The sequence below is a fragment of the Narcine bancroftii genome, chromosome 14 (assembly GCF_036971445.1).
Source record: "Narcine bancroftii isolate sNarBan1 chromosome 14, sNarBan1.hap1, whole genome shotgun sequence".
In the NCBI taxonomy this organism is placed as follows: Eukaryota; Metazoa; Chordata; class Chondrichthyes; order Torpediniformes; family Narcinidae; genus Narcine; species Narcine bancroftii.
Window position 1 is genome coordinate 20,261,408 of NC_091482.1, and position 14,797 is coordinate 20,276,204.

Genomic DNA, 14,797 nt, shown 5'->3' on the forward strand with positions numbered 1-14,797 from the left:
TTCTCCAACTTTATTCCTTGCCCACTCCAGTATATTTTCTCTTGTCGTATATCTCAAAAATTTTACTAAGATGGAACTTGGTTTTTGATGTGTCTGCGGTTCGGAGCTAATGTTCTGTGTGGCCTTGCTATTTCCATTTCTTCCTGCATTTCTGTCGTTTCCAGGGCCTTCGGGATCCATCCTTTTATAAATTCCTTCATGTCTGTGCCTTCTTCACCCTCCTTCTATGTTATTTCGCCTACTATAATTTTCCAACATATCAACTTTCTGAGATAACAACTCTTGTGTCTCTCTAATTTTTTTTGTCACTTCCAATTTTCATCTTAAGTCATTTGCTTCCATTTCTACAGCCGTTTTCCGCTTTTCCACATTCTCTACTCTTTTCCCTATTTCTGTCATGACCAGTTCTAAATTTTGTATTTTATCTTCTGCTCTTTTAATTTTTCTTTTAATTGCACTAAATTCTAATGATAACTGTTCTTTTAATGATCTAATTTGTTCTTTAAAAAAGGCTTTATCTATATTCTGTCCATCAGTTTTACCTTCTATTTCTCTGTGAAGATCTTGGTCTTCTTCTTCCTCTTCTCTGTCTGTACCTGTGTTTGTGTCTTTTTCTTCTCTTCTTTGTGTCTGTGTCTCTTCTGTTTTTCCTGATGAGCTGCTTATATCTCTTTGTCGGACTTCCTCTTGCTGGGCCTCTTGCTGTTGGTCCTCCCCTCCTGGGCTGCCCATCTGTCAGGCCTCTTGCTGTTGATCCTCTTGTCGGTCACCCCTCCATCTTTCTCCCTCATCTGTTTCCTCGCTCCCTCCCCTGCCGCCATCTTCATCCTCCAGCTGAGCGCACTGTGGCAGCCTGCTCCTCTGCTGAGCCCCCCTCCTGTCGGTGTCTTCTTTTTCCTTTGATTGCGCAGTTGTGCACTTTTGTTTGGCTCCGAGAGCCATTTTTGAAGTCCACCGGTCGGTAAGTCGCGACTCCGCAGGGCAGGCACCAGCCTCGGGGATCGGTCGCTCATCAACACCACAGCTCCCTGTTCCTTCGTGCAGGTAAGTCCTTCTTCTTTCTTCTCCGATTACTTTTCTTTTTTTTCGGTTGTTTTTACTTTCTACTTCTTGGGTGCCATCTTCTTTCTCTTCTCTGTAACTTTATCTTCTATTTCTTATATTTTATTTTTGTTGAGCTTTGTCTTTTACTAATTTTTTTTCTGGAGAGGGCTTGTTTTACCTGACTGGCCACTACTCCATCACGTGACTCCCAATGTCATAAAAGTTTGAAGATTCCTTAATGATTGAGGTGAAATATGCTAGTCTGAGTTGGTCACCTGGAACTGACACCTTTCCCCAACCATGCATTCCCTTCCCTCTTCCCTCTGCCTGACTTTCAGAAAAGTGTAAAAACTATTAAAATTGAATATCTATCATAAATTAAAATATTAAACAAAAGCAAAATAATCTTTTTAAGTAATATACCTTCAACTATTAACCCAAATCAATGGGGGCTTTGAATCTGGACAGGGATCCAATAGAAGAATTCCACTATGGCGCTGTGGAATTCCAGCAGAGCTTGGTCCGTGGTTTGATTTGGATGCCTGATACTTGCATTTAAATTGCCCAACACTGGTGAATCGTAACCTCTGGCACTAAATGACCAAATGTATTATAGATGACCTCAGACCCTCCTCAATCCAATGAGAATCTTGGAAAGAAAAATAAACTGTAGGGAGATATAGCTTCACAAGGCACGCCCTTCGATAGTTTTGTTTATGTAGGCAGAGAGATGCATTAGGCCAGTAGTTTTCAAACTTTTTATTTCCACTCACATGCCACCTTAAGCAATCCCTATGCCATAAATGCTCTGTGATTATTAAGGGATTGCTTAAGGTTGGATGTGAGTGGAAAGGAAACCACTGTTTTAATCGTATCTAATTGACTCGTTATGTGTATGGTTTCATAACTCCAAAGGAAATGGGCTAATGACAATTTTTCTCAGGCAGAATATTTCAGTAACAAATGGATCTAGAGCAGTGATCCATTTGGATCAAATGGATCTCACCCATATACCACCTGAAGCAATCACATAGCACTGATGGCATAGGGATTACTTAAAGTGCTATGTGAGTGGGGAAAAAGGTTGAGAACCACTGCATTAGGCTATGAATCAATACTTTATTTGGCAAAAATAAATGCTTGACTTTTACCCGCTTAGGATTCTGCTAAAAGTTTATGGCCACCCTTCCCCGTGAACCAGTCAAGTTTAGCTGGTTTCTTCCATACTGAGGTGAAATCATTTTATGATTTTGGTCTGTGGCCCCACTTGAATGTACTGTGCCCACCCCCCCTCCCCACAATGGGGGCACATGACCCCTGTTGAGGATGGCTATTTTAGAGATGACAAAAAAAATTAAATAACATTACAATGCTGACAAATAAACAATCAAACAAACATAAATAAGGAGGCAATTAGGAGGCCACCAAACCTCCTGAGCCAATTAATCACGTCACTGCTGTTCTGAGGTAACATCAACTTTGCAAACTCACTGACCTGTGGTACATTTAGGACACCCCCTCTCCCCCATCCCAACTGTCTACCTCTGAGTTAAATATATTCAAAACCTCTGCCTCCACCATCCTTTTGAGTAAGAGAGTTTCAAATATTCACAATCCTCAAAATAAGTGTGTACCTCATCGATGTAATCTGAACAGGTTCCAACATTTTGTAAATAGTGTTTCATAATTGTAGATTCTCTCACAAGAAACAGCCTCTTCACACCCACCCTGGCAAGGCTGCAGAGATTCTATATGCTGCTAGCAGGTCCCGACTCACTTTTCTAAACTAATTTCCGCATGAGGACACAAAGCTAGCCTATCCAACTTTTCTTACGAGACATCTTGTTGCAATACAGGTTTTAATGCATTAAAAACTTCAACATTAAAACCTGTAATATAATAAGTTGTAGTGTAAAACCTTCTCTAAATTCCTATTCATGCATTCAGATACTTCCTTAATAAGATCAGTATTGTGCAAGATACTGCTGGCCAGATCGTGTTTCACTGAAATCTAACCCTTCTAGTATATTTTTCTCTGAAAAACTAAGCAATAACTTTTATCAACTTTACCATCACTTTCTGTCCTTATATTAATCATATACCAGGACTCTCTGCATCCGAGAGCTCTTGTCAGTTATACACAGCAAAACTCCAATTATCTGGCATCTGCTTTGTCAGAAATCCTGAACTTTTGACATCTGACTCTCTTACTACAGTGGGATCCAGAGAGCAAGCAAAGGCTGTGACCGGAGCAAAGATTCAGAAGACTTGTGCTCCCTTTAAAATCAGTGCATTCTCTGGAATATTTATTAAACTGTTGTGTAACATGTGAAAATAGGAACTGAATTGGGTAATTATCACTATTCTGGAAGATCTATTAGTCCAGCATTGTCAAAATATCAAGGCTGCATAAATTAAGCTGTTTGACCTGCTAAGTTTCTACAGCATTGTGTTTTCACTTCAATCACCATGCCTGCAGACTTTGTGTTTTACTCCTTTCACTTTAATCTTTCTTTGGCTTGGCTTGGCTTCGCGAAGATTTATGGAGGGGGTAAATGTCCACGTCAGCTGCAGGCTCGTTTGTGGCTGACAAGTCCGATGCGGGACAGGCAGACACGGTTGCAGCGGTTGCAGGGGAAAATTGGTTGGTTGGGGTTGGGTGTTGGGTTTTTCCTCCTTTGCCTTTTGTCAGTGAGGTGGGCTCTGCGGTCTTCTTCAAAGGAGGTTGCTGCCCGCTGTTAGGTAAAAACATCATGAGCTGGGAATGTAGAAGGAGTCACCCAGTGCTGGGCCGTAACAAGATGCAGTTGTGACCTTGTACTCTCAAGATAAGAGTGGGGATGACAAATTGATGTGCAGGAAACTAGCAGAGAAGGATAGCAACAGTTTATTCATTGGACAATGTCATGGTATGATAATTTACTAAGTACGTATCCTAAGGTATATAAAAAACACCACTTGCTGATAACGGCAGAATGCGCCTTCTCCAACTAACACTGTTAGTTGCAAGTGTTACAATCCGGTAATAAAGAACAAAGAACCTTGATTTCGACTCAGTCTGGTGTCTGACTCACTCATTCATGAACAAAGCAGACCTAACACCGCCAAACTGTGAGGCGCCAAGATGCACGGTTTGAGGCAATATCAGCCCACTGGCGGTGGTCAATGGGGCAGGCACCAAGAGATTTCTTTAGGCAGTCCTTGTACCTTTTCTTTGGTGCACCTCTGTCACGGTGGCCAGTGGAGAGCTCGCCATATAACACGATCTTGGGAAGGCGATGGTCCTCCATTCTGGAGACGTGACCCACCCAGCGCAGCTGGATCTTCAGCTGTCGACCTCTGCCATCTCGAGTACTTCGACGTTAGAGATTAAAGCGCTCCAATGAATGTTGAGGATGGAGCGGAGACAACGCTGGTGGAAGCGTTCTAGGAGCCGTAGGTGATGCCGGTAGAGGACCCATGATTCGGAGCCGAACAGGAGTGTGGGTATGACAACGGCTCTGTATACGCTTATCTTTGTGAGGTTTTTCAGTTGATCGTAGAAAATGAAGGGGCATATTGGAGCTGCTTCCTTCTTGACAGCTTTAGTCATAACACAAGCCACAAGCAGCTGCCCAAAGTTTTGGCATTGGCGATTTTGAAGGTTGTCCCTCAGGGAAATCCCAGCTGTACAGACTTATGGGTATCTGCTGGAAGCCATGTTGATGATGGCAGTGTCAGGTTACACCTCCAGCCCACCCTTTATTTTTCAACTTCACCTGTAATATTACAAAGTTATTCTTAATTGTTCTTCATCCAATTAGCTTCTAGCTGTTGCCTTGTGCCTTTTAAATTCTCTCACTGTAACTGTACAATTAAGTTGAGCAAAGCTTGGAAAGCAGCCACCAAGATTTTTATTCTCACAACAATTTACTCAACTAAATTGACAAGCATGGGGACAGCGTGGAGGCCCAAGTACTTAGTCATTGACCCCAAGAGTGAGAAAGCTGCCAAGGATTGGCGACGCTGCCGTATGATTTTCATGAACTATGTCGACGACTATGGGGATAAGATACCGAACAAGTACAGAACACTATTAGGCTGTGTGAGCTGCATTGACTCAGCTATTTTTAAGTTGGACACATGTGAAGACTCCCAATGAGATTTTTGCCAGACATTTACTGGCTACCAGGCATCAGCGAGTTGCCTCACCTGCAATATGCCAACATTTCTTAGAAAACAAACAAGTGACTTATAGACTGATTGTAACTAAACAACTGCGTTAGATGTAGCTCAATGCAATGGTGATGCATATCCTACCCTGGAGGCCCATCCAGCTGCAGTCGTGAACCCTGAACCATCACAGATACTACAGGTATGCGAGAAGAATTCTTTACCAGGGCTGCCCGAAGACCTTCCAGTTGCTCTTGAGAAACCAGCCACTCATAATTCAAAATGGAAATGTTTCTTCTGTGGTTTCTCTTACCATTCACGGGATAACTGTCCAGCATGCGAGGCTAATTGTAATAAATGTGCCGAGGGACATTATGCCCGGGTGTGCAAATCTAAGGCCTCACCAAGCTCAGTGGCAACAGTGGTCAATTCTCAGGTACTGGCAACACTTACTAATGTGCCACAAGGACTCGCTCAAGCCGCAACCCGTGTGACTGTGAATGGTAAAAGGCCAGGATTTCCAGCGTCAGCATCTGAGTGTGGCATTTGGAAACGGGAAACTTGTCTGAGCTCACTGTGAATAGTGCACGGACAGCAGCAAAAATAGAAGTTTTCCAAACTTATCACCAAGCTGTAAACCGATTCCTGCCAATCAAGATGCTTTAGCAGAAATGAGCAGGACTTCATTGCAGAGGAAACTTCTGAAAATAAAAGGCATAATTGAGATGTGCATGTGGTGATATGTAATTACACCACTAGGCCACCAGGATCATCCCGGTGACCTTGTACATCAAATTTGGCCCATGATATAATTATATTTGGCCCGCAAGATCATATCAGATATGTATTAGAGCTGGCCCGCTGGCCGCCGCGCCAGTATAGCGCATGCACAGCTAATACTACAAATCCCAGAATGCTTTGCAAATGCATTGGCGCCGGCCCCTCAGCCTGCTAATCGCCCCACCTCCTCTCTTTACTTTTATTAGCATCTGCGACCTGTCGCCTAACTCGCATGTAATAAACCCCTTACGAAAAATGGCCAAACGAAAGACAGAAAACAGGACCTTTCAAGACAGGTGGGAGGCAAACTCTGACCCCAGAGTGTGATGAACTTGTATCGAAGAAGAGATGCCAAGTATCTGGTTTAGACCCACGTGCATCAGAGTAAATCACAGTGTAGCAAGCTAAGCTTGGATTAATATTTTCTTTGGTTAACTTTGGACTGTTCATAGTTGAAAGATTGGATTTTCATTGAAGCAAGTTGTTTTTTTTTGACTTGTTGGCTTGTAAAAAAAACCATTTAAAAGGAGCTTAAAGGCTATAGAGAAATATTATTTATTGAATATTTTATTTCTCATTTGTTAATGCTTCTTCTGGAAAGAGTTTAACCAAAACTATTATTAAACATTTATTTTAATAAGAAAAAGTTTAACATTACATATCTTGAAAGAAGAGAAAACATGCAGATGTTGTTGAAAATTTTCAATAAATATTTAGTTTGGCCCACGACTTAGTCCAAGTTTTTAATTTTGGCCCTTTGTGAATTTGAGTTTGACACCCCTGTTGTATATAAAGCAGTCCAGAGCTACAGTCTAGACTTCCAGGTTTGTCTTGCAGAGAGACAAGACCTCTTAGTGTACCTATTAGTTTATTGAAGCTGTCTTATACTTGCACTGCTGGTGTGGTTATTGTCAGTACAATCTAATAGGTCATCCTGGTGACCTTGTCTATAAAGCAGTCCAGAGCTACAGTCTAGCCTTCCGGGTTCGTCTTGCAGAGAGACAAGACCTCTTAGTGTACATTAGTTTATTGAAGCTGTCTTATACTCGCACTGCTGATGTGGTTATTGTCAGTCCAATGCATATCACCAAGGTGAGCCCAAGTGGCACAAGAACCAAACGTGCGGGCATTATTCATACACAATCAATCAATACACGGAATTGAACGCTTTGCCCTTGCCAAGAATTGACAAAATGGCGAAGGAGCTCGCTTGAATGTATTGTGGTTTTAAAATTTTAACTAGTCCAAAAACAGTTTGCACAAGGCTTGGATGAAGGTGGCAGCGGTCATGTCCGGGCAGAGAATGGTTAAGTGTGGCGGCCAGGGCAAAGTCAGGTGGATTCGTCCACAGCGGACATCCCCCCCACCACCGGGCCACTGCCGACAGGAGCTAAAACCCCTGAAGTAGGCCTCCCCCACTCTTTCGTTCGGACGCCCGTCAACCTTGATGACGGGCTCCAGCCCGAAATGTCGGTTCTGTGTTGAGACTCCGAAAACCGCAAATCACGTCTTTGGACACGGTGCGAAGTGAGAAGATGGAGACACAAGCGGAAAGCTGGAAGGAAAATAAGCGGAGGCGGCAGGGAAGGAAAGTGATGAAGGTCGTGGCGAGGACAGAGACGTGGTGGCCCCGCGCCGGTCGGGCACCTGCTGCCTTCTCCTCCGGACACCGCAGCCCCCCCCCCCCCCCCCCCCCCCCGTACATTTCGGAGGTGGGAGGGGAACGGCAGGCGGCGGTAGCGGACACACAGCCCTCGTACTCCAGCCGCCAGCGGGCTCTGCGGACGGGAGAGTATTTATTCCGCATCCCGGCTCTGGGCTGAGACGCGGCGGCGGCGGGAGGTGGACGGGAGCGGGAGCGGGATCGGGATCGGGATCGGGATCGGGATCGGGAGCCGGAGCCTTTCGGGGCGGTGACTATTAAGGGTCGAGCAGGGCGCTTCTGCTCTCACAGCCTCCCTGAAGTTCAGCGGCAGAAATGGCCAACGCAGAGGTACGGTCCCCCGTCCCCCCGTCCCCCGGCCCCCCGGTCCCCCGGCCCCCCGTGTCCCCCGGTCCCCGTGTCCCCCGGTCCCCGTGTCCCCCGGTCCCCGTGTCCCCCGGTCCCCGTGTCCCCCGGTCCCCGTGTCCCCCGGTCCCCCGTCCCCGTGTCCCCCGTCCCCGGTCCCCAGTGTCCCCCGGCCCCCCGGTCCCCCGGTCCCCCGGTCCCCCGGTCCCCCGTCCCCCGGTCCCCGTGTCCCCCGGTCCCCGTGTCCCCCGGTCCCCCGTCCCCCGGTCCCCGTGTCCCCCGTCCCCGTGTCCCCCGTCCCCAGTGTCCCCCGGTCCCCAGTGTCCCCCGTGTCCCCCGGTCCCCCGGTCCCCCGTCCCCGTGTCCCCCGGTCCCCCGGCCCCCGGCCCCCCGGTCCCCGTGTCCCCCGGTCCCCCGTCCCCCGTCCCCGTGTCCCCCGGTCCCCGGTCCCCGGTCCCCAGTGTCCCCCGGTCCCCGTGTCCCCCGGTCCCCCTGTCCCCCGGTCCCCGTGTCCCCCGGTCCCCCGTCCCCCGGTCCCCGTGTCCCCCGTGTCCCCCGTCCCCGTGTCCCCCGTCCCCGTGTCCCCCGTCCCCAGTGTCCCCCGGTCCCCAGTGTCCCCCGTGTCCCCCGGTCCCCCGGTCCCCCGTCCCCGTGTCCCCCGGTCCCCCGGCCCCCGGCCCCCCGTGCCCGTGTCCCTCGTGTGTCCCGTCCCCCGTCCCGTCCCCATTAAAAAACTTGACCAACTTCGGTCTGAGTGGGGACGGCGATCGTTCCTCACCTGCTCATCAGATGAATGTGGGTCCCGTCCCCCCCCTCTCCAGCCGTGGTGGGAGGCAGTCCCCTCAGTGGGGACTCCCAACGTGGGTGGGCATCCGGCCTCAATGCGTTCCCGAACGGCACTAAAATCCAGAAGCCACGTCCCCTGATTTCTATTCTGTTATTTTTAGAATTGCATGATTTGCTTTACCGTCCATTCCCTTTTTTTAAGGGATATGTGGGCTGGCACAACATCTAGGGCCGAAGGGCCTGCACTGTCCTGTCCCGTGATCATTTGCTTCTTGTGCCTCTCGCAAGAAACCCCAATTCCAAATGAATGCAGATGTCATTATTTGTTTTCAGCCCCCCGCCTCCCATCTATTCCATGTTACTTGAATGGTCATGGAAATAAGTAATGGGGTAATGGGCCGTTCCATAATGTTTTGCAATGCATGTTAGATTTTTAGGAAGTTGGAGAGAAGCAAGTGGTTTTCAAATCTTTTTCTTTCCGCCCACACACCACTTTAAGTCATCCCTAGGCCATGGGTGCTCTGTGATGAGTAAGGGATTGCTTAAGGTGGGATGTGGGGGGGGGGGGGTGGGTGTTGAGAATCACTGCTCTAGATCCAATTGTTAGTGAAATATTTTGCTTGAGAAAATTGTGATTGCCCCATTTCCTTTGGAGTGATGAAACAGGTCAATTAGGTAGGATTAAAACTGGTTTTCATTCTTGTTCTTTCCACTCACATACCACCTTAAGCAATCCCTTACTAATCACAGAGCACCAATGGTATAGGGATTACTTCAAGTGGTATGTGAGTGGAAAGAAAAAAACCCACTGCTGTTGGCAATTCTCCCACTCAATGAGTATGTTATAGCTACAGAGAGGGCCCGCTCACTCTTTTTGAGCCTGTTCTGCCATTTAATATCATGGTTGATCTGATCCATCTAATGATCCCGTACTCTGGCCTCATGACCAACTGCAGAGATGCTTCACCACTTCATTATCGAGAATCTATCTAGCGTTTGCCTTTAGAATATTCGGATAGCGCTGCCACCAACTGATGAAGAAGCAAGTACTAAAGATTGAGGGATTAAAAACTCACTTTATCTCTTTTGTTAATGGTTATCTCTATTTTTAAACGCTGATCCCCAAACCTCCTGTCGACTTCATTGCTAAAGATCCCTCATTCCTTTATTTTGTTTCAATAAAATCACCTCTCATTTCTAAACAAAATGAAGCCTAACATTTCACAGCTGGTGACCTTCTCTGAACTTTTTTCCAATGCATTAAAGTCCTTCCTTAAATAGGTAGACCTATGGTGTACACAGTACTGGTGATGTAACTGGGAAACCCCTCAAATTCCAATTGGGCACTCTCCAATCGGATGGCATTAATATTGACTTCTCTGGCTTTCGTTCCCTTGACAATACATCTGTCCACAGTCTCGTACACTGCCAGAGACCACCCGTAAATTGGAGGAACAAGATCTCATCTGACCAGCCACCCTCCAACTGGATGGCCTAATACCTCCCCTCCCCCCCCATCTCCATTCTCTCTCCATTCCCTGTCTCCTTTCACCCTTGTATGCAATTAACACCTTTTGTTAGTTTGGATTCCTCCCCCATTGTTTGGATTCTGAGACTTTCTGATATTATCCTACTTCTGCCTTTTCTGATTTTTTTACCCTTGAAGGAGTCTTTTTCTTCTTTGGCTTGGCTTCGCGGACGAAGATTTATGGAGGGGTAATGTCCACGTCAGCTGCAGGCTTGTTTGTGGCTGACAAGTCCGATGCGGGACAGGCAGACACGGTTGCAGCGGTTGCAAGGGAAAATTGGTTGGTTGGGGTTGGGTGTTGGGTTTTTCCTCCTTTGTCTTTTGTCAGTGAGGTGGGCTCTGCGGTCTTCTTCAAAGGAGGTTGCTGCCCGCCGAACTGTGAGGCGCCAAGATGCACGGTTGGAGGCGAGATCAGCCCACTGGCGGTGGTCAATGTGGCAGGCACCAAGAGATTTCTTTAGGCAGTCCTTGTACCTCTTCTTTGGTGCACCTCTGTCATGGTGGCCAGTGGAGAGCTCTCCATATAACACGATCTTGGGAAGGCGATGGTCCTCCATTCTGGAGACGTGACCTACCCAGCGCAGTTGGATCTTCAGCAGCGTGGATTCGATGCTGTTGGCCTCTGGCATCTCGAGTACTTCGATGTTAGGATGTCGGGAATACATCTTTGTCTCTTATAGATGGTGAAAAGCATCTGTTCCTCCAGCATTTTGGTGTATTTACTACAATCACAGCATATGCAGCCTATCATTTTTCACCCGAAACCATCACCTATTTCGAATCAATAATACAAAATAATCTAATACAGGCAGTCCCCAGGTTACGAGCGAGTTCTGTTCATAAGCTGAATTTGTACGCAAGGGAAACAGTTTTTATTTAGTAACATAATGCGCATTTATGCACACGTGTAAATTGGGGCACATTTATGCGCATGCACGAATTGGGGAACACCCTGTCTGTAAGTACGAATTGTTCGTAACCCGGGAGTTCATAACACGGAGACTGCCCGTAATTGCGTCGAAGTCATACGGCATAGAATAACTCCTGCCCATTTAGTTCACACCAACCAATGTGATATTCTGGGTTAATCCTATTTGTCTGTACTTGGTCCTTATCCCTCTGAGTCCATTCTAGGCATAAATCCATCCAAATGTCTTTTGAATGCTGTTAATTTGTCTGTTTCTATGGCATCCTCTGGCAGCTCATTCCAGATGCGGCCCACGATCTTGAGTGAAAAATAATTCCTTCTGGTCACTAAATCTTTCCCCTCTCACCTTAAACTTATTCCCTTTAGTTCTGGAATAATCTACTTAAACTACGAGCATTCATTTTATCCGTGCCACTCGTGATGTTATAAACCTCTACAAGTCAGTCTGCTTCGCTTGAGAGAGTAAAGACCCACCCTATCCTACCTCTCCCTATACCACAACATTTTCTGTCTGCAACATCCTCCTTTGCACCCCTTTCAGTTTTATCCTTCCTGTAACTGGGCGACCAGATCTGCACACAGTACTCTGAGAATGGTCTCACCAACACCTTGTACAGCTGAATCATGGGTTCCCAATTTTTGTACTCTATATCCCACCCAATGAAGACCAGCATGTCAAATGCCTTTGTAGAACAATACAGCACAGTACAGGCCCTTCAGCCCTCAATGTTGTGCTGACCCATATATTCCTTCCTTTAAAAAAAGTACTAAACCCTCCCTACCCTGTAACCCTCTATTTTTCTTCCATCCATGTGCCTGTCTCAGACCCTTTTATAAACCCCTAATGTTTAAGCCTCCGCCACCATCCCTGGCAAGGCATTCCAGGCATCCATAACTGCGTTTTGTTTTTTAGATTTCCCCCAATGTCTCCCCTACACGTCCCTCCCTTCACTTTGTACTCCTGTCCTCTGGTGTTTGGTATTCCTGCCCTGGGAAATGGATGCTGGCTGTCCATCCTATTTATGTCTGTCATAATCTTGTAGACCTCTATTAAGTCTCCTCTCATCCTTCTGTGCTCTAAAGGAAAAAAAGAGTCCCAATTCTGATAACCTTGCCTCATAAGACTTATTTTCCAATCCAGGTAACATCCTGGTAAATCTCCTGTGTTCCACTAATCCTTCACCACTTCAATCACCAAAATTGCCACTTTTGAGGAACTATGCACCTGTACCCTCGTTCTACAGCACTCTCCAGGGCCCTCCTATTCATAATGCCAGTCCTGGGACTGATGAAAGTCCAACAGGTCATACTTGTCAGAGTTAAATACTATTTGCCACTCTTTGGCCCACCTACCCAACTGATCTAGATTCTGTTGTAAACTTTGATATCCCTCTCACTGACCACTACACCACCAATTTTGGTTGTCATCCACAACTTTACTAATCAAGAGTTCCACGTTGCCATCTAATTGTTAATATAGATAACAAATAGCAGTGGATCCAATATCAAACCAAATGGCACACTACATTAGATGAGCATCCTTCCATATCTACCCTTTACCTCCTTCCACTGAACCAATCCAGAGGACTAGCTCAGCTTGGATCCCATGTGATTTAGCTTTGCAGACTAACCTCCCATGTGGGACCTTTTCAAAAGCCTTACTAAAGTCCATATGTACATTGTCGAGTGCCTTGCCCTCATCAGTTCTCTTGGTCACCTCTACCAAAAAACAATCACATCCTTCAGAAATGATCTGCCATGCCGACTACCTCCAATCAGTCTCTGATTCAACAAACATTGGTAGCTCCTATTTCTCAGAATCCCCACCAGTGATTTTTCTCACATCTGACATCAAGCTCGCTGGTCTGTAGTTCTCTGGCTTGTCCTCGCTGCCCTTTTTATTAAAAAAAAGCACAACATTAGACACTCTCCAGTCTGCTGGCATAGGCTAATGATGAAAATATCTCAGCGAGGGTCTCCGCAATTTTTTTCCCCAGCAAGGAAACACGTCGTTAAACCCTGCGGATTTATCCACTTTGGAGCGCTCCAGGGTTGGCAGTTCTGACATGGTTCAGTGCCTCACCACTTGTTTCATCCAATATTCATGGCTTCCACGATCTCCTCCACAGTAAAGACTGATGAAAAGTATTTATTCAAAATCCTTCCTATGGCTCCACACAAAGACGGCCTTGTGGATACTTAATGGGATCGATTAATCAAATCTCTCCCTTGTTGCCATTTTTCTTGTACCTGTAGAATCCTTTGTTCTGTCTGCCAGCTCCATTTCGTCTACTTTTTGCCCTGCTCATTTCCCTCTTAAGAATACTCCCACACTTCCTGTACTCGAGAGAGTAAATTTCGTAAATCTGACGTAAGCCTCCATTTTTCTTGGCCAGAGTCTCAGAATCACTCATCAATTTCTATTTACCACCTTCACTCTTCATCCAAATATGCAGTGCCTGAACTCTTGCTTACCTTTTAAAAACCACCCACTTTCTGTCTGTCCCCTTTTAAACATCTGCTTCCAGTCAATTACCATTTCCTGCTGAATTGCCCCATTTAAGGACTTTAACTTGTGGACTTTCCATAACTATTTTAAAACTAATGGAGTCAAGATCAGTGAACCCATAGCACTGACACTTCAGTTGCTAACCCAATCTTGTTCCCCAAGAGGCGATCGATCCACTGTTGCACCTTAAATCCTGGTGCCAATAACTGGTTTCCATGAGCCCGTTGCAGCAGACTGCAGCCCGTGTGGATCCTTCAGATGCAAGTCACCAACAGCCCATGTTCTGTGTGGGCCTTTCAGCCACTGGTTCGTGGTCACCATCCTGTAGGTTCGTCTTGGGTGCTGCTCCTTCTCAATTGGTGCCCTGCACCAATCTGCTGCTTTCCCCCCCCCCCACCCCCGGAGTCTCCAACCCCTTGTGGTACGCTGCCCAGCACAGTTGCCACCATCTTGGCCCCGGACCTTGTGGGTGCAGGATTTTTAAAAACAAAACACCTTCTGCTCCTTTAGCAGGCTGTTTAAAGCCTATGCAGAGCCGTCAGTGTTAAGACCAGGGGGTAGGATCCTGCGGAGCACGCTGTGTCTCTGCTCCTGACATTTCCATGCCCACACCAATGGCAGCGCTGCCATTTTGTTTTTTGTGATGGAAAGTTAGGACCTTGATACAATCAGTAGCAATAAAGAGGTAGTCCTGTAAATTAGAGAGCTTAAAGATAGTTTCTGAGTCCCCTCGTCTGATGGAATGAATCCCAGGGTACTCCAAGAAAGAGAAGAAGTTATAGTAAAGGTAATTTGATCATTTACCAAAATTCTCTGGACCATGAGCAGGTTCCAGCAGATTGGATGACAGCAAACGTCACCACATTAGGGGACATAGCCTCAAGATTCATGCAAGTAGATTTAAGACAGATGTTTTAAATCCCAGAGAGTAATGAATCTGGAATTCTCAGTTACCTCTCACTTTAGTCCTGCCTGACTTGACCCTTCCCTGCTGTACCTCAGAGCCAGCTGCTAAAATGGTATCCCCATTTCTGTGGGAAAGTGCAGAATTTCATCTTTTAA

At 46.5% G+C, this 14,797-nt stretch overlaps 1 protein-coding gene across 1 annotated transcript in view; it reads left to right on the top strand.

Annotated features, from left to right (window-relative positions):
- The first annotated feature begins 7,776 nt into the window (after positions 1–7,776).
- asl (argininosuccinate lyase) overlaps positions 7,777–14,797 on the top strand; it is a 37,291-nt gene continuing 30,270 nt past the window's right edge. The window contains exon 1 of the mRNA XM_069911520.1: positions 7,777–7,969. Within this exon, the coding sequence (XP_069767621.1) occupies positions 7,955–7,969 (15 nt within the window). The 5' untranslated portion in view covers positions 7,777–7,954. The remainder of the gene's footprint in view (positions 7,970–14,797) is intronic.